The sequence below is a fragment of the Euprymna scolopes genome, chromosome 10 (assembly GCF_053919585.1).
Source record: "Euprymna scolopes isolate OS-2025 chromosome 10, ASM5391958v1, whole genome shotgun sequence".
NCBI lineage: Eukaryota > Metazoa > Mollusca > Cephalopoda > Sepiida > Sepiolidae > Euprymna > Euprymna scolopes.
In genome coordinates, this window is record NC_136491.1 from 15,843,823 (window position 1) to 15,863,980 (window position 20,158).

The 20,158-nt window shown below is 35.1% G+C and overlaps 1 protein-coding gene across 10 annotated transcripts in view; it reads right to left on the reverse strand.

The window, feature by feature from the left end:
* Window positions 1–16,418: 16,418 nt before the first annotated feature.
* LOC145285814 (RNA pseudouridylate synthase domain-containing protein 1-like) overlaps window positions 16,419–20,158 on the reverse strand; it is a 79,311-nt gene continuing 75,571 nt past the window's right edge. For all 10 annotated transcript variants that reach the window (XM_080134231.1, XM_080134226.1, XM_080134227.1 and 7 more), the window contains one exon: window positions 16,419–16,887. In XM_080134231.1, the coding sequence (XP_079990357.1) occupies window positions 16,502–16,887 (386 nt within the window). In that variant the 3' untranslated portion in view covers window positions 16,419–16,501. The remainder of the gene's footprint in view (window positions 16,888–20,158) is intronic.

Sequence of the window (20,158 nt, forward strand, 5' to 3'; positions counted from 1 at the left end):
ACAAAATTTGACTTTCCTTGCCATCAGTTATCTACATCCATCTCAAGTAGTTTCAAGTTGTTTACAAGACATAAGACAGAAACAAAAGAGGGCTTCTGGCTACATGCAGAAATAAGCACAAGCATCTGTTTAAATGCACTAGTGTTGCTTGGTGTCCTCCCGGGGGATCTCATATATTAATTCAGTTGTACAATCAATTTTGAATATTGCCTTGAGAGTTTGTAAAAAAGATAAAAATAAAATAAAAAAGGCAGAAAAAAAAAAGAAAATGAGAAGAAATTTGATTTTTTTTGGATTTTGATTAATTTAAAGTGCAGGGTGGAACGATAAAATTGTCGCCCTAGAAAAGACGCCATAATTCCATTTCCATTTGATGAAAACCGGCTTTCTTTTTTTGTTGCAGAGCATCTACTAGTTGGCCAGTTGTGTACAAATCCCAAGAGTGATAAGAGCCTTCTATCATGTCTGAAAGTGACACAATGTCCAACAAACAAGATTGGAGATGCACCGCTGTACAACTCATGCTCTCTACCAATCAAAGTTATGACAACAGGACCATTGCCAGCACCCTCAAAATGCAAATCCAAATAGTTCAACGCTTGAAGGCACAACTCTCAACAAAGTTTCCAGCCATGGTTATGGTCTTTGGTGTGGTTTCAAGTGAAGATCACATCATGCCACCTCACATCTTTGAAGTTGGCTTGAAAGTCAACACCAAAGTCTACCTGGATGTGCTGAAGAGTATGGTGATCCCCTGGTAGCTGCTGGCAGACCTTGGGTGTGGTAGCAGGACTCAGTGCTGGCCCACACGTCCAAAGAGACCCAGGCTTCGCTTCAGAAACAGTGCTATGACTTTGTAGCTTTCTCTCACTGCTCCCCACCTCCTGCCCCGACCTGAACCTGCTGGACTACTTGGTTTGGGCATACTTCGAGAACATTACCAACATGATCTTCCACAACATCAAAGACAGCCTGATTGCCGCCATCTGCTGAGTATTCACTAAGCTTCCGCTGGCACTTGTGGAAAAGGCATGCTCCCAGTTCCTAACCCATACCAAGGCGGTGATTGAGGCTGAAGGTGACTATATTGAATAGATATCAGCTCTAGTACATAATCAAGTTACCTGAATTGATTTTTTCAATAAAAGTTTTAAAATAATGCTGTAGTGTTGTTTTCTTTAGGGTGACAAATTTATCATCCCACCCAATATTTTCATCTTGCCTTTTTGACAACATCTTTCTCTAATATTTTTTCTCTATAGTAATCAGTCTTTCAAGTGTGCTTCCCAGTTATCTACATCCATCTCAAGTAGTTTCAAGTTGTTTACAAGACATTTTCAAACCTTTTTCTTTGTTTATGTTATGGTCTCTTCCCTCTATCTATCTCACCATAAAACAGCAGTTTAGGGAGTCTTTATCACCATTCCAGCACATCTGATTTTGAATAATTTTCATTTCTCTAGCGGTACTATTTGATCATTCAAGAATTATAGTATGAGAGCCTTTTAGTTGAGTAAGTATTCTCCAAATACAACTTTGATGAAATCTTTCTAATAGCTTGAGATTCCTTCTATGTGGGATTCAAGTCTTTGACCCAGATAACAACATAGTAATAACACATGCTTCATCAACAGGAAGCTTGTCTTTGATAAAATTCTCCGATCTAACCATACATGTTTCTCCAGTTCAACGCAAGTAAACCCGACTTTCATTAGTTTGTGATTCATCTCTGCATCAAGTGTGCAGACCTCACTCAGCATACTACCAAGAAACATAAAAATTTCTGTAACCTTTAATCTCTTACCACCAATCAAGATGTTTGATTGAATATATACGATTCCAATGCATAACAGTTTTTTTTAGACTAAGCCCAACAGCTTTACATATACTGGATAACTAATCTATATATATAAAAAGCAAAATAGCTGAGCGCGTTTTTGTATGTCCAAAAAAGGCTTTTTTGTGGGGGTGGGGGGTGGGCTCTCAACCACGTTACTATTTTTTAGAATTTTTTTATATACTCCCTAGATTATAATATCTACGATTTGCAAATGGACGTCATATTTTACATTTATTTATATTGACTTTTAAAAAATTCCATCTATTCCGTCCTTTTGTGTCTTTTTCATATAAATAAAGTGAACCTAATCAAAGCAAAGGTACAGTGCCTGACCTTTCGTGCCATGACGTCTTGAAAACAATTAGCTTTGATCAATGTCGGGGAAACCTTCATATCAGACAATTGCTATTCATTTCCACGCTGCCAGAGTTCCCCCTTTTTCGGGGGAATGATCGCATAGGGAAACAAATAAATACCACAAGAGAAAGCAGAAAGCTTTACTGGCCCCAGGCCAGGTTTAAAAGCCAGTTTAATTTCTGTGCCGACTCCTATGATTCTCAACTTAATTTTCATTGAGTTAACAACTATTTGATTGACATCGCTAAATTTGAATAGGGAAACAAATAAATACCACAAGAGAAAGCAGAAAGCTTTACTGGCCCCAGGCCAGGTTTAAAAGCCAGTTTAATTTCTGTGCCGACTCCTATGATTCTCAACTTAATTTTCATTGAGTTAACAACTATTTGATTGACATCGCTAAATTTGAACGCTTTTCAATTCCTGTGGCGTTATAGCGTAGTGGTAAGATATCAGGTTTTCTTTCACTTTCTTTTCCGCCTTCCACTTTTCTTTTTTTTTTCCTCAACACACACCTCCAAATACCACAGGCACTCCTACTAGTCTATTACATAAAAAGCAAAATGGGCGCGCACGTTTGTATATGTCCACGAAAGGTATTTTTCACTGGACTTTTCGCGTCCGTTACATTCCAGACAAATTTCCTTATATTTCCTAGATCGTAATATCTCCGATTTGCAAATGGACATTGTCTCTATCTTTATTTTGATTGCGTTTTAAAGAATTCCCTTGTTTCCAGTGTTTCTTTGTCTTTCTTGTATAAATAAAGCAAAACTAATCGAAGCAAAGCTGTTCGCTTGGCCTTCCGGGCCGAGACTTTTTGAAGTTAATTAGGTTGGATCAATGTGGGGGAAACCCTTCATATCAGACAATTGCTATTGATACTGCCAGAGTTCCCCCTTTTTAGGGGAAGATGGTTTTCCCCAACATCATGGGGAAACAAATGAATAAAACAACAGAAAGCGGGAAACTTAACTGGCCTCCAGCTAGACGTTCATTTCTGCGCCTGCGTGATTCTTAACTTACTTACCAACCCATTCATTTCGCTATCTGCTATGGCGTAATGGTTAGCGAGAAAGATCTCTCTCTAGCTGTTCTTCTTTTTTTCGTAACCCGAGCAAAAGTTAATTACCAACTCTTTTTTTTCACCTTCTTTTCCTCCTTCGTTGTACGGGTTCCAGCCTTTTTTTTTTTTTAACACCTACAAACACCCAGGCAACGCTGGGTACCCCCTCTAGTCTATAATAAGCTGCATGCTCTTCACTGAATGTAAACCATAATTTGCACATAAAAGTTCAAGAAAAAAAGGTTTTAAACATTTAAGGTTAAAAACTTTGTCTGTTATACGAAACCCAAATATCGCAATCTTTAAATACATACACCAGCGTCAGAGCAAAATATATACAGAATGTGGAATCAAGGATATCACCTTCTTTCACACGTTATTGACTGATATTGGATGAGAGAGCGACCCACTTAAATTATGGTGTAACTTTTGAAGCATCTCCATGAAACCTAGTTTCCCAAAGAATCTTTGAAAGTACACTGCGATTAATCCTATCGAACGCTCGTGTCAGATCGATAAAAAAAACTCGGTATAATGATACATGCTGCTGCATACCTGGATATTACCTGACGAGCAGAAAATATGTTCGTTATGTCGTGGCCAGATCTACAAATGCATTGACTCTGAGATGACAGCGGAACAAATCCATTTCACCAAACGATTCTACAGAACCTTTGATAAAACCTCCCTCTGCTACAAGTAAACTAATGCCTCTATAGTCCCCACATTCATATTTTGAAACATTTCCTTAAAAAATCAGAATAAGTATTATTTCAGGACAGCATTACCATGCTAAACAGCAAAGTACATGGATTGTGTCAGCAACATTAGCACCTGTGTAAAGAACATTATCACATGTGTAAAAAACTTTGCAGCTAATTCTACCCTATGCGACGAAGGCCATCAGCTCCCCATATTTCCTCCTATAACACACAACACACTAGGTAACATACAAATATCTGTGCATGAGGCCGCCAAGCTAATCAAGAACCTTGATTCCAGTAAAGCAACTGGCCCTGACGACATCCCAATTATAGTGTTAAAAAAGCTTCAACCAGAACTCGCCCCCATACTTACGAAACTGTTTAAGCGTTGCCTTAAGGAGAAGTGCTTTCCGACACTCTGGAAAACCTCATCAGTTTGCCCTGTATTTAAGAATTCAGGTGATAAGTCCTCTCCCTCTCAGACAGACCAATAAATCTCCTGTGTGTTATGAGTAAGTTGCTGGAATCCATATTAAATAGAGAAATAGTCAACCACCTCAGCAGAAACAACCTTCTTAGTGACACACAATATGGTTTCCGTTCTGCAAGATCTACCGCAGATGAGCTAACGGTTATATCTCACAGGATTAGTGAATCTCTTGACAAAGGCTTCCTCTCTGGGGTAATTGCTCTTGACATATCAAAGGCCTTCGACAAGGTATGGCATAAGGGTCTACTTCACAAGATTTCCAGCTATGGTATAACTGGAAATGTTTTCTCAATCATTAAATCATTTCTTTCCGATAGGCTCATAAGAGTAGTGGTTGATGGACAAAAATCAGAGGCCTGCAATATTAATGCTGGAGTCCCTCAAGGGTCAATCCTGGGCCCAACTCTCTTCCTGATCTACATCAATGACCTCCCTAAACACATACTTAAATCATTCGTTGATATCTATGCTGATGACACAACCGTCTACGGCAACACATCAAAGGCTGTAAATGACAAAGTTCTCTCTGATTCTCTCTCCTCTGATCTCGAGCGCATGGTTCAGTGGGGGAAGACATGGCTGGTTACCTTTAATGCATCTAAAACCAAACTCCTATCCTTACATCATCAACGCTCTGATCCCCATCTGGCATCAATTGAAATGGATGGCTCTTGTCTAGGAGAAGCTCCGTGTTTTGACAAGCTTCTGGGTTTGACTTTTACTCCTGATCTGAAATGGAACACATACATCAAGTCTGTTGCCAAGGTCGCTGGAAAGATGGTGGGATCCTTCTACCGCTCCAGAAGATATCTCACTACTGATGCAATTCTCTATCTATATAAAAGCCAAGTATGTCCAAGGATGGAATACTGCTGCCATATCTGGCCAGGAGCTGCTAAAAACAGCCTATACTGCCTTGACAGAATACAAAATAGACTTTGTGGCTTAGTGGGGGATGCCCTTTTCTCTACCCTGCAACCTCTCTCCCACAGAAGAGACGTTGCGAGCCTATCCTTGTTTTATCGTTATTTCCATGGCAGGTGCTCGTCTGAACTCCAATCTCTGGTCCCCCCTCACCAATCTTTCACGAAAAACACCCGTCTAGCTGAATCCACTGTGAAAAGGAGTATCATTATTATTGATTCTTTTGGGATGAGTATTATGGCTGCTCTCTCTCTCTCTCTCTCTCTCTCTCTCTCTCTCTCTTTGTTTATTTTGTTTGCAAATACTTTTGAATGAATTCAATTATTTACATGGAAAAACATATATATATTGTTTCTCATTTGGAAGTATCATGTTGATGAAGGAAAATTATTCCCGATTAGCATTTAGCTTTTTGTATAAGTAATGCCATTTCTTCAAAAGTATCACAAATATAATAACAAATAAATGTCATCTTTAAACCATTATTACCAGCCATAGGAATAGTTATGCCGTCATAATTGTCCATAAAAGAAAAAAACTTTAACGGATTTAAATAATCTTTATTCCTTGACTGCTTGCAAACGGATTTTTCCACAAACCTAGATTACACATATTTGAATTATTACAAACATTTTAGATTACTATACACATATTTTTATTTTAATTTGAGTCTACGTGTCAATAGTATAATTCTGGATACTTCTTATGTGAACATTGTCTCCTATTATCTTTTTGTTTTGATAATACTTGACCTCTCCATTCTTTCCATCTAGATTTTTAATCCTTGACTTTTAATTTATCCTTTTATTTTTATATTTAAAATTTTTCCCCCATTTTATAAACTCTTTGTGCAAAAAAAGTTTTGTTTTTTTTTTGCATTTGTGACTAGCTTTCATGTAATGCTGTTTCAATTTCAAGTACCAGCAAATTCATAGCCTTGCTATAATATTCATTTGCTAATATCTTTTCTCTGATGAGAAGAACACATTTCTTTGAAACTCTGCGGATTAAGGAAATTTCAGTATATCTTATTTGCGTATCTTGTCAAACAATTCATGTAAAATATATTTTTACAGTCTTAAATTTGTATTCTTATATATATATGAGCGAGAGTGAGAGAGAGAGAGAGAGAGAGAGAGAGAGAGAGAGAGAGAGAGAGAGTAATAGACAAGAGGTCTAAAAGAGCAAATTTTTAATTAATGTATGAATACTTTAAAAGTGATGTGCCTGAAGTACAGCAGATATATGGTAAACTCGATAGGTGTATTTACCTAGAGCTATATTAATACTGAGGATAAAACATCAATAATTGTGAAATTATAAATCAGCTTCAAAAGAAAGATTCCCTGTTAACGATAAGTCTTTGAAATTTTTGTGCCCAAAGATGAGATAAAAATGGAATGTTATACATAAATAAATCTACTCATGGAATCTAAAGAAACCACCATGCGACCGATTGTCTATAAAGGTTCACCTGCCATACTCACTCCAATACACTAGTTTTATTTTGGTATCTTCCCCTACCCCCGTTTTTACTGATGAAGAGACAATATTCAAAAATATTTTATTTGTCGATATTAAATAAATAAATGGATATCGTTTCTAAAATGATCGTACACTTACTCTGATTTTGTTTTGTTTCTACTTTTGAAGCTGATTTATAATTTCACAGTTATTGATCCTCTGTATATATATATATATATATATATATATATATATATATATACTAGAAAACCGCCCCACATTGTCCATTTGTAAAATATGCTTAAATATGATATTTTAATGAATGTAGATTTCGTATTATTATTATAGATCCAATTCTCTATTGATTATTATATTGTACCCAATATATAATAGTGATTTCAAAAGTAAAAAATATATATGACTTGGGGGGGGGGGGAGGGCATCAACTAGGATTAAAACCAAAAAATGTAGCTCTCCAGCCTTATTCGTTACTGCCTGATCTAAGTTCATATGCGTATAAAAACTTAAGAAAATATCTTTGTTAACAGTATAAATGTATATTTGCGCATGCGTAAAAGTAACACATTTAATCGATTTATGCCTGCCAAGTTCCAATATTTTTCAATTTTGATCCTTAGCAGATTCACTTAATTTTTACCGGTTAATAAAAAAAATCGACTTTGTCCACAGCTCCTAATCCTCTATCAAGTTTCCAGTCTGTAGATCAAAAATTGACAAAGTTGTTTGGTAGAGACTGTTCCTCAGATAGACAGAAAAGCTCACTTTTATATATATATATATATATATATATATACTGGCGTTGCCCAGGTGATTTAAGGTGTGTGTAAGTGTGGTGGTTGAGCAAAAAGAAAGCAAAATTGTAAGTGGAAAATTAAAAAAAATTAGGAGTAGTAGGCAGGCTCAAACCCGTAATGCGCAGGAGTAAAAGGAGGTAAAAAAAAAGCAAACGATCTTATAGATGCGCACACCGCGATTGTGAAGTCATGGGTGGTCAAAATAACATGTCACAGTCCGACACGTTTGTCGAAAGTTTTTGGCAGACACAGAAGCACACGCATACATATTTTGCCTTTTATATAATAGATTAGAGGGGGTACCTAGCATTGCCCGAGTGTGTTGCAGTGGTCTAGTAGGGGGAGAAACAACAGGGTGGAGAGAGGTGTTAAAGTGGTAGTAGGCAGGCAGGCTCGAACCCTTAACGCGGAGGAGGGAAAGAAAGTGAAAAAAATGTAACGCGTTAGCCTATGTCGCCATCACGCAAGCAAAGATTTAAATGCTTGGTATTTATTTGCTTCTGTTACATGATAAGGGCTGTCCCTTTTCATGTAAGTATAAAAATAGAGAGATTTAGTTCAAATGAAAATGAAATAGAATAGACGAAATTCGAACCTCGTAAATTAGATTTAGAAATAGATTACGAGAGAGAATTAGAAAATGGAATGTAAAACAAACCATTGTTTAGCTTAGAGATAAAATAGTTTCAAGAAAAGAATGTGTGTTCTCAATTCTGTTATGAAAAATTCAATTGAGGAATGCAACACAAGATAATTTAATAAACATGTTTTTAACTTAAGGTTAATGAGAATATAGGTTAAAATTCTTTTTGTAAACAAAGGAAAAAGTTTTGGACACGCATGTCCAGAACACGTGAAAGAAGACACATGTTTTAACATGTGTATGACGTCATGGAAAATGGAAAGTTCTAGATATAGTTAGAAAACTTTAGAGTTAAGGAAGAAAACTGGGAGAGAGTCAGAGAGAGTCTGAGGACGACAGACGACAGTCCAGACATGGACATTCGAACGTCTAGAAGCGAGACGGTCACTTTTGAAACTTAGAATGTGAAGCTTTGAATTCTTGACTCAGAAAACCATGGCCGGTCGTGAGAAGAAATAAACCCATCATGTGTTTTTATAAACGTCGTCTTTGTGTTGTAATTCTACCAAAAGGTAAAGTGAAAATTGTTATTATATGTCTTGTATAACATGTGTTTTAAAATGTCTTGACATACACATCTTACATACACAATATGAACACTAAGACTATCTGAAGACTGTCTACACAATGTCTCAACACTATTTCCTCACTCTAACAGCTTCCATTAAACTTCTAAGTATGAACATTTAATATATATGAATACCGTCATAACACGAACAATATCTTTTACAACACACCTCTCTCTCTAAGCATAACTCTTAATAAGACTCTAAGACTCTCACTATTAATAAGACTCCTATATATAACACTTCCCCATGAAAGCAAATTTGGCACAAGGTCGTTTTTAATGTGGGGGAAAACCAGCTCCCCAAAAAAGGGAGCACTCTGGCAGTATCCAAATAAATAGTAATTGTCTCAGTATGAAGGGTTTCTCCTACATTGACCAAGGGTGAATTTTTTGTGTGTGATTTGTGTGATGTCTTTCGGCGGTCAGAGCCCTCCAAAGTCACTGCGGCAAGCGGCCTCCAGTTGGGACGGTATAGGCGGCGTCGAATCAATAGACCGCTGCACCGTTTCGCTGTCCCTCTTTACACAGACAAGCATGTGGCGTAAGCTATTGGATTCACTGCGTCTCATAGCGGTATAACCGGGGATCTGAGGTTCGTCTGGTACAGACTTCAGCCAGGTATCCAGCGCCGACTTGAACGATTCTGTTTTGCAGTTCGTGATCTCTCCGATGTTACATGGCAGGCAATTGAAGAGCGTAGGACCCTCCCGGCTCGAAGGCCAAGAAATGCTTTGCCGCATTTTCGAACAGTTTCGCTTTATATGAAAAAGCGAAACAAACACCCGAGATGACGCCACAGTGGGAATTTTGTTTAACTCGATCAAAAAAAAAGGATGTCCGTTTGCGAATGTGAGATATTACGATCTGGGAATATGCAAAAACTTCTCGCGAAATCTAACCGACATGATAACCCCGATGCAAAAGCCTTTCGCGGACATACACAAACACTCACGCCCATTTTTACCTTTTATATATAAGACTGCTGAAATAACAGAAAGGGGAGACTGGATTCCAAATATTTCTCATATGTTATATTCTCCCCTCTTTTGGAAATATGAATATCCCTGGTATCAAATAATCCTTATACACTGTGAAATTTACTTTATGTCTGAAAACCAAAGAGGGGAGATCTAACATATGAGAAATATTTGGAAATCAAGTCTCCCCTTGCAGTTATTATAGATCATTTGAAAACATAGCAACAAGTTTTATTCTCCCCTCCATCAAGGCTAGACGTTTTGGGGAATATATATATATGTGTCTCTGCTAAACTCCTTTCTGAATATTTGCTCTACAGAGTTGAAATTTGATATATGTGGTATTTAGACCTGTAGCACACTTTTGATTTGGTTTGTGGTCAATAAAAATTGCTGCTAAGGGGTCAATAATAACAACAAAACAGTTGACCTTGGCAGGGTAAGTCAAATAAAATATTACTCTTGCTGTTACTTTTGCACATGCGCAAAATTAAACATTCATAGCTTAAAGTCACTTAATGTTTAACCTTTCGTATCCATCTATCAGTAGTTCAGATGATAACGACACTGGAGAGATAAATAACGACTAAGGCTAGAGCACTAAACATTCTGGTTTTGATTCTAGCTGATGGCACCCAAGTCATTTTTTTCTCTAACTTTTGAAATCATTGCTATATATTGGATAACAATCAATAGAGAATTGGCTCTATAATAATAGATATGAAATCTGCCACAAATTAAAATATCATACTTATGTGTATTTTATGATCAGGCAATGCTGTGCAGCTTGCTAGTCTATATATATAAAAAGCAAAAATGTGTGTATGTATGTATGTATGTAGGTTCGCTTTTTGTGTATGCCCAAGAAAGGTTTTTTTCCAAGAAGCGGTCGGTCGGCTCACAACTTCTTAAAACTTTTTATATCATATATAAATCATAATATCTACGAGTTAACAACGGAGGTCGCCTGTCTATTTAATTTGCTCGACTTTGGGAAGATAAATATTCACCATTTTTCGCTCACCACATGTGGATTAGGCTTTTTTGTATGATAAAAGCGACACTAATTCTGGCGGTATTTTTCCAGTCGCAATCACCAGAAATATCTGAAGGCAATCACATTTGATCAATGTGGAAATATTTTCTTAATATCAAACAATTGCTATTCACTTTGGACAATCCCCTTGTTATGGGGAGCTGGTTTCTCCCCCCCCCCAAGTGTTCCCGCAGTCAAAGTTGACCTCATTAAGTCATTAAAACGTGCACCTGCCAATTCTAAACAGTTAAATAAATTCAAACGTATTTCCGTTAGTATTTCGTGGTGGCCCAATGATTAATGTTGCACTTTTTTTTTCACACTTTAATTTCCAACTTCGCCTCAAGGGTTCAGGTTCGATCCTCATACTTACCTACCAAAACGTTTTTTTTATTATTTTAACCACCACCCGCAGTTTTGATTTATACAAAACCACACACACCTCCAAACACCCAGGCAACATGACCCAGACATGATTGCTCAACAATATTCTTCACCACTGCTTACTGAACTTGTGGCCTTCTTCCTTACTATAACGCAATCCCTTTGATTATTTCATCTGGGGCATGATTGAAGTCAAGACCAACAAGCAGACCCACAACACAATTGACTCTACAAAGTCTGCCATCGTGGAGGTGTTCATCGCTACAAATAAGGACATTATCACAAAGCGTAAAAGTCATTTCCTTCCTGCATTCAGATGGTGGTTAGATTGAAAAATAATGTAGTGTCACTCTCACTATTGTTTTTTTTTTTTTTTTGGTAAGTGGTGAATTTTGCCGCAACTCCATGTTTTTCCCTCTGTTTATCTCTCTTTCTCGCCAGCTGAGTAAGTCTTTAACCTCAGATCATTATATAATTTCCCAAACCAACGTCTATTTAATAGTGCACTAAACGGGAGACTCGACGTTGTCCAGGATTTAATAAAGATCAACAAATGTTCCACCCTCCCATACTTTTTATTGTCATCGAAATCAGTGAAATTACTCATTTTTTAATCAAATCGAGTGATTGCCTACTCTAGTTAAGCACCATTCTCCCCACTGCAGTATGCCGGGAAGAAGCTTCACATGCTTCCGCACAATGACTTAGTCCACAATACATCGTAGTCTACATTGCACTGTAGAGAATCTACTGTTGATTTTATAAAATTATTTTTATATAACAGCTTGAATTAAATTTTAAAACACAAAAGTCAAGTATTATGGTTCAGTTGTACTCTAAACAGAGACATTCATTTTAAACGAGCCCCTGTCTTATCAAAGAACCTTCTGTTTATTTTATGAGATTATTTTTACATAATCCCTTGAATTAAAGTTAAACGTACAAAAGTCAGGTATCATGGTTCATTTCAAATGCGCCCGTCTTATAAAAGAATCTACTATTGATTTTATAGGCTGGGCTTTCTGCTTTTGCACTGATAAAACTACTCAAATTCAATTGCGATGTTAGGTTGTATAAAAGTGTTAGCTTTAGTCAAAATCAGACTGTTCCTTATTTAATTGCATTTTTTCAATTATCGATTTTCAATACTTATCAGATGCATCCCCATACGAAACCTACGTAAGAACACTCCCAGACACATCAAGTACCATTATGTGAAATTTAAAAAAAAAATCGACCCAGCCATTTCAAAGTTCCTAGGAAACGAACTCACACATGCGCAAACACACACAAAGTTCTTTTTATATATATATTTATTTAATCAGATTTTTTCGATTATTGATTTTCGATACTTATCGGAAGCATTCCCATACAAGACCTACGTAAGAACACTCCCAGATACATCAAGTACCTTTGTGTGAAATTTTTTAAAAATCGACCCAATCGTTTCCAAGTCCATAGGGAACACACACACACACACACACACACATGGAGGTAAAGTTCCTTTTATATGATAGTACAGATAGAGATTCTTAATTCCAATTATTTGTTGATGTATAAAAACCACGGTAGATGATTATGTATTACTAAAACTGATAATCTGTCTTGCTTGTTTTCATGGTGGATGTTTTAGATGGTGTGAATGAGACGAAAACTGGCGGAAAAGTGAAATAAAGAGAAGTAGTGGAAGGAGGAGACCGGAGAGAGTAAGAGTAATAGCAGCAAGAGAGTAAAAAGATGATCTAAATAAAAAAGGGAAAAGATATATATATATACATATATATATATATAATTATTTTTTTACTATAATAATTAAATACCTACAGACACTAGTGTTTCATCCTTTCGGGATTCTTCAGTGCAGGGTGTCACGATTACTACCAGTCGAACGATTCGAACCCCGCGGCACAAGACATCTCTGGCTCGATTAGCGGAGGCCGTATCCATTCGGCTACCATTAACCGTGTGAAATAGCGTTGAATTTTAAACATTTTAATTTAAATGTTCATTACGTCAGACAGACAGTGATCAAATCGTTATACGATGATCTACGCATAAGAGCTAAATTGACCGACTTTTAATTCAACTGTAAGTGCTCAACGATAAGAAACGAATTTCTTAAAGGGGTTGTCATAATTATTTTTTTACTATAATAATTAAATATATATATATAATTATTAACTATGTAATGTATACACTAATAGATGTTTTTGAAATTTACTAAATGTTATGTTTATCTATTTGCTTAACAATGTAATTAAAAAAAAAGCCCTATAACAAGATCAAGCACAACTTTTTCAGAGTAATCCAATGGTGAGATTAGTTTCAAATTAGGACATTTTACAAGGTTGTCATGGGTTTGTGTTTGCAGCAGATATGCATAAACGTACAAAAACAATGTTATATTTTACCCTACAAAACAAAAACCACTTAGAAAAATCTTAGTCATTCATTATCATGGTTCATGTCCTAAAAATAAGAAATTTTTTGATTTTGTAAATCTATATATATTTAAAAGTGAGAATGTGTGTGTATGAGGACACTTCTCAACCTATATACTCAACAAATTTTTGATATACAGACTTGAAATTTGGTATATATGGTATTCAAATATGTGAAAAACATTTTGATCAGTTTTCATCTGAAAAAAAGGACTGCTAAGGGGTCAAAATTGAAAATTTGGTACATGGAAGCGACTGGATTTTTATCTGTCAACTGTTTCATGAATGCACATGCGTGAATCGTTCAAATGTTAAAAATAAGAAGATTTGAAAACACTTTTTAAAGAATGTATCAAGCTAGCCTAATGGTTATCATACTTGACTCACTGTCTTTAGGTTTTGATCTCAGCTCGAGTATTTTTTTTTTTTTTTTACTTACAAGAAGTGAACTGCTTAGAAAAAACATAATACTAGCATGCACACGTCTCAGTTTCTTTCGGTTTTCTTTTTTACTTCATATTTTTTAAAGGAATTTAATGTTACGTTCAATACCTATGATATTTCTGTTTATAATAAATAAGAATTCTGCATTAATTATAATATTTATGCATATTTTATGACTGAGCAACGCCGGGAAGCCTGTTAGTATATGAATATATATTCCCATTAGGCTTAGTCAACATTTCATGGTTACAATCTGCTTTAAGTAAAAAAACTTGTTTGGGAGTACTGCTAAAACCAATATCACTCGCAATAATTTAGATAAAATTTAGATAGAAAAACATGTTATTAAAAAAGAAACTGATAATTGTCAATGAATGATCTAGGAGATGACAGTGGTCAAGTGGTTAATGACGTCGTCCAATGACCTAGGTGTTCTAAGTTTGAATCCAGTTCGTTCCACAAAAAATTACTTTCACTTAGGATGTTAGCAAGATTCTTATGGTCCGTTCCATAAGTACCCGATGTCGTTTTAGAAAGAATTCTGACGAGAAAAATATCAGGGAAACCAATGCCATCAACAGAATTTTCAGATTCATATGATATAATTATGAATGGATGATCTAAACAAGAAACTTTTATCGTATTATTTGAATTTATTGTATTACTGTTCTTATCTTGAGCGTCATTTTCACAATGTTTCGGTCGATGTAACTCCAATGCTGACAACATTTCGGTCGCTGTAACCTCCGAAGCAGGCAACATTTCGCTCGATGTAACCTCCGAAGCAGGCAACATTTTGGTCAATGCAATCTCTGAAGCAGGCAACATTTCGGTCAATGTAATCTCTGAAGCAGACAACATTTCGGTCAATGTAATCTCTGAAGCAGGCAACATTTCGGTCAATGTAACCTCCAAAGCAGGCAACATTTCGGTTGATGTAACCTCCGAAGCAGGTAACGTTTTGGTCGCTGTAACCTCCGAAGCAGGCAACATTTCGGTTGATGTAACCTCCGAAGCAGGCAACATTTCGGTTGATGTAACCTCCGAAGCAGGCAACATTTCGGTTGATGTAACCTCCGAAGCAGGCAACATTTCGGTTGATGTAACCTCCGAAGCAGGCAACGTTTTGGTCGCTGTAACCTCCGAAGCAGGCAACATTTTGGTCGATATAACCTCCGAAGCAGGCAACATTTTGGTCGATGTAACCTCCGAAGCAGGCAACATTTTGGTCAATGTAATCTCTGAAACAGACCCATGGTGCAGTGGTTAGAGTACTTGGAAAAATCAATTATGAAAGTGATATTCTCCTGAAGGTTGAAGGTTCAATTCTCAGTATGAGCAACCGAAAAATACAATTGTAAATTACTTAGGACTTCTACCCAGTCGTGGCTGACAGAACAAGAGCATGCTACCCCCATGAAGTAAATAAAGGATTTCATTCGAAATTCCGTCAAAATTTCCGAGTTTGACAGAAACTTTCCAGAGTTCAACAAGATACACCTGAAGAAGATTGGAGGTTACATCGACCGAAACATTGTGAAAATGACTCTCAAGATGAGAACATGAGTTCGATGAATTCAAATAATATGAATAACCAATCCTCATCTCAAAAATTCAGAAATTTAAAAAGCTTTGTTATTTGGCCTTGTGAAGAAAAACAAAACGTTAGTAATTGGAAAACGAAATTGTATTGTCTGAAGGAATGTATTGTGTATTAAACACTCTGCATATAGTGTTCACATTTAATCTTCCTCTGAGGTCATCAGATCTAAGCCTGTCTTTAAGACTCATATTAAACATTCATCATATAAGTCTCAGATTATTTTACTCTATGCAATGCTGCACATACATGATATACTCTTCCATTGGTCAACAGTGGCAACACTGTTGACCAATGGCACATATTAGCTAAACTTGACCTATCCAATTCTAATTGTTGCTATCACACTAACCCAGTTGCAGCATTCTCATATTATTTCACTTCATGCAACACATGTCGTCAACGCTCACTGGCCAGGTTTCACTTCCATATGTCATCACACTGTATATACATACCTGGTAGACTGTTTCGGCGGTCAACAGCGATAATGCACCATTGATTAGCAATAGTGGAAGTTATCTGAACTTCCTCCACCCACTACTAACTCTTCAGCCTCATTATACCATTATCATATCATTTATCCACATGCAACGTATATCCTCAACCCACCCACCAGATAGATTCTTCCTTTTTAAAATTGACATAAACAAACAACAACAAAAATATAGAAACAGTTATCAACTTTATACGCGTCATAAATAACGATCAGTAAATAATCGCATGATTTCTATTGACATTAAATTATTTGTTATCTGTTTGTCTTCAGTGTTTCATTTTTTTTAGTTTTTGGTTGACTTTTACTAATTTCGACATCTTCCAGGCAAACTATCGTTTCCTCGTCTGCCATTGTAGTTTCAATATTTTCTTTACATTTGGATTCTGGATTTAAACATGAATAGACGGCATCTTCGTATGTTTTAAAGATAATGGTAGGGTTCCAAAGCCGACAATTTTCTGATGTAAAAGGATCATCGGACTGAACATCAAAATTCTCAAGGGCAGTTGGAGCTTTCAGCCTAAGGGCGTGTAACATCATCCGTATCGGCTTTGTGTCTTGACGATTGCTATATGTGTAATCTCCGACAATACAATGTCCGATAGAAGCACAATGAACACGGAGCTGATGAGTTCGACCTGTTGAAAGTAAAGATGATAAAAGTAAACAAATAATTTTATTGCACACAAACATATACATACAAATTATTACACACACACATATACATACAAATTATTACACACACACATATACATACAAATTATTGCACACACACATATACATACAAATTATTACACACACACATATAACATACAAATTATTGCACACACACATATAACATACAAATTATTACACACACACATATACATACAAATTATTACACACACACATATACATACAAATTATTACACACACACATATACATACAAATTATTGCACACACACATATACATACAAATTATTGCACACACACATATAACATACAAATTATTGCACACACACATATACATACAAATTATTACACACACACATATACATACAAATTATTACACACACATATACATACAAATTATTACACACACACATATACATACAAATTATTGCACACACACATATACATACAAATTATTGCACACACACATATAACATACAAATTATTGCACACACACATATAACATACAAATTATTACACACACACATATACATACAAATTATTACACACACACATATACATACAAATTATTACACACACACATATACATACAAATTATTGCACACACACATATAACATACAAATTATTGCACACAAACATATACATACAAATTATTGCACACACACATATACATACAAATTATTGCACACACACATATAACATACAAATTATTGCACACAAACATATACATACAAATTATTGCACACACACATATACATACAAATTATTACACACAAACATATACATACAAATTATTACACACACACATATACATACAAATTATTACACACACACATATACATACAAATTATTGCACACACACATATAACATACAAATTATTGCACACAAACATATACATACAAATTATTGCACACACACATATACATACAAATTATTGCACACACACATATAACATACAAATTATTGCACACAAACATATACATACAAATTATTGCACACACACATATACATACAAATTATTACACACAAACATATACATACAAATTATTGCACACACACATATACATACAAATTATTACACACACACATATACATACAAATTATTGCACACAAACATATACATACAAATTATTGCACACACACATATACATACAAATTATTGCACACACACATATACATACAAATTATTGCACACACACATATACATACAAATTATTGCACACACACATATAACATACAAATTATTGCACACAAACATATACATACAAATTATTGCACACACACATATACATACAAATTATTGCACACACACATATACATACAAATTATTGCACACACACATATACATACAAATTATTGCACACACACATATACATAAAAATTATTGCACACACACATATACATACAAATTATTGCACACACACATATACATACAAATTATTGCACACACACATATACATACAAATTATTGCACACAAACATATACATACAAATTATTGCACACACACATATACATACAAATTATTGCACACAAACATATACATACAAATTATTGCACACACACATATACATACAAATTATTACACACAAACATATACATACAAATTATTGCACACACACATATACATACAAATTATTACACACACACATATACATACAAATTATTGCACACAAACATATACATACAAATTATTGCACACACACATATACATACAAATTATTGCACACACACATATACATACAAATTATTGCACACACACATATAACATACAAATTATTGCACACAAACATATACATACAAATTATTGCACACACACATATACATACAAATTATTGCACACACACATATACATACAAATTATTGCACACACACATATACATACAAATTATTGCACACACACATATACATACAAATTATTACACACACACATATACATACAAATTATTGCACACACACATATACATACAAATTATTGCACACACACATATACATACAAATTATTGCACACACACATATACATACAAATTATTGCACACACACATATACATACAAATTATTGCACACACACATATACATACAAATTATTGCACACACACATATACATACAAATTATTACACACACACATATACATACAAATTATTGCACACACACATATACATACAAATTATTGCACACACATATACACATTGGTTAGAGTTGCTGTCAAATAGATAGTTGGAGGTTTAATCTGTCTAACCATACCGGAGAGTTCTGGGTACTTGTGCAGATTTTGAACCGGACATATTTAAGCATCTGTTCGGCTTTGCCTGGAACATGATGTTAACTGCTTGGGTTTGCCTGTAATCTGACGCAAGATGCCAATCAGCCAATCACAATGTGTGACAATGAGCAGATGACTTTTAGATAAATATTGGAAGAGAAAAATAAAAAGAAACTAGATGCTACATGAAAAGTATGAAGATTAATAACACTATAAATTTATCAATGATAGACAAACAACTGCAGACACTCAAAGAAGTAGTTGTTTTTTTTTTTTTTTTTTTTTGTCAAAATAAGAAATTAATCAGATCCCAAAAATAATTGCATTACAAGTGGTGTTAGATGCATCATTGCAAAGAGACGCTCTTTAAGCGACACATGTGGCTGGAGGTGCAAACACCTTTTCTTACAATTCTCTTTGAAAAAAAAGAAAAAAAATTATTGTAATAATTGAGCCTTTTTTAAAACCTTATTTTGCAATTTTCTTTCACAAAAAAAAACACAATTTTAAACCAAACAAAATTGAAAGTGAAAATTTTTTTTGTTTCTTTAAACCTTTTAAAAACCTTTAAAAGACAAACAAAAAAATACATAAGTTGTTTTGAAAAAACAAAAAGAAAACTTTTATTATCTATCAAGAGTTAAAACAAAAAATACAAAAATAAAAATGGTTATAGCAAATTCCTCTTTGACCCTGCATAAAAAAATGTTTGCCATAAAACATTATTAAATGAAATTACGGTAGATGTTTTTTTCTTTCTTTTTTCTTTCTATGATTTCCATTTATTTTACTGTTTCGTACTGTTGTTAAGATTTAATCATTGGCAATGTTCGGCATAATCCTGTGGTTGACAACATATTCCGGGTAAAACTGAGTGGACGCTTAGATATGTACGGTTCGAAATCTGCACTAGTAACTAGCTGTAATATAGCAAAACTGTCTGTGAATGACTGTCGGGTTAAGCATTGCAGT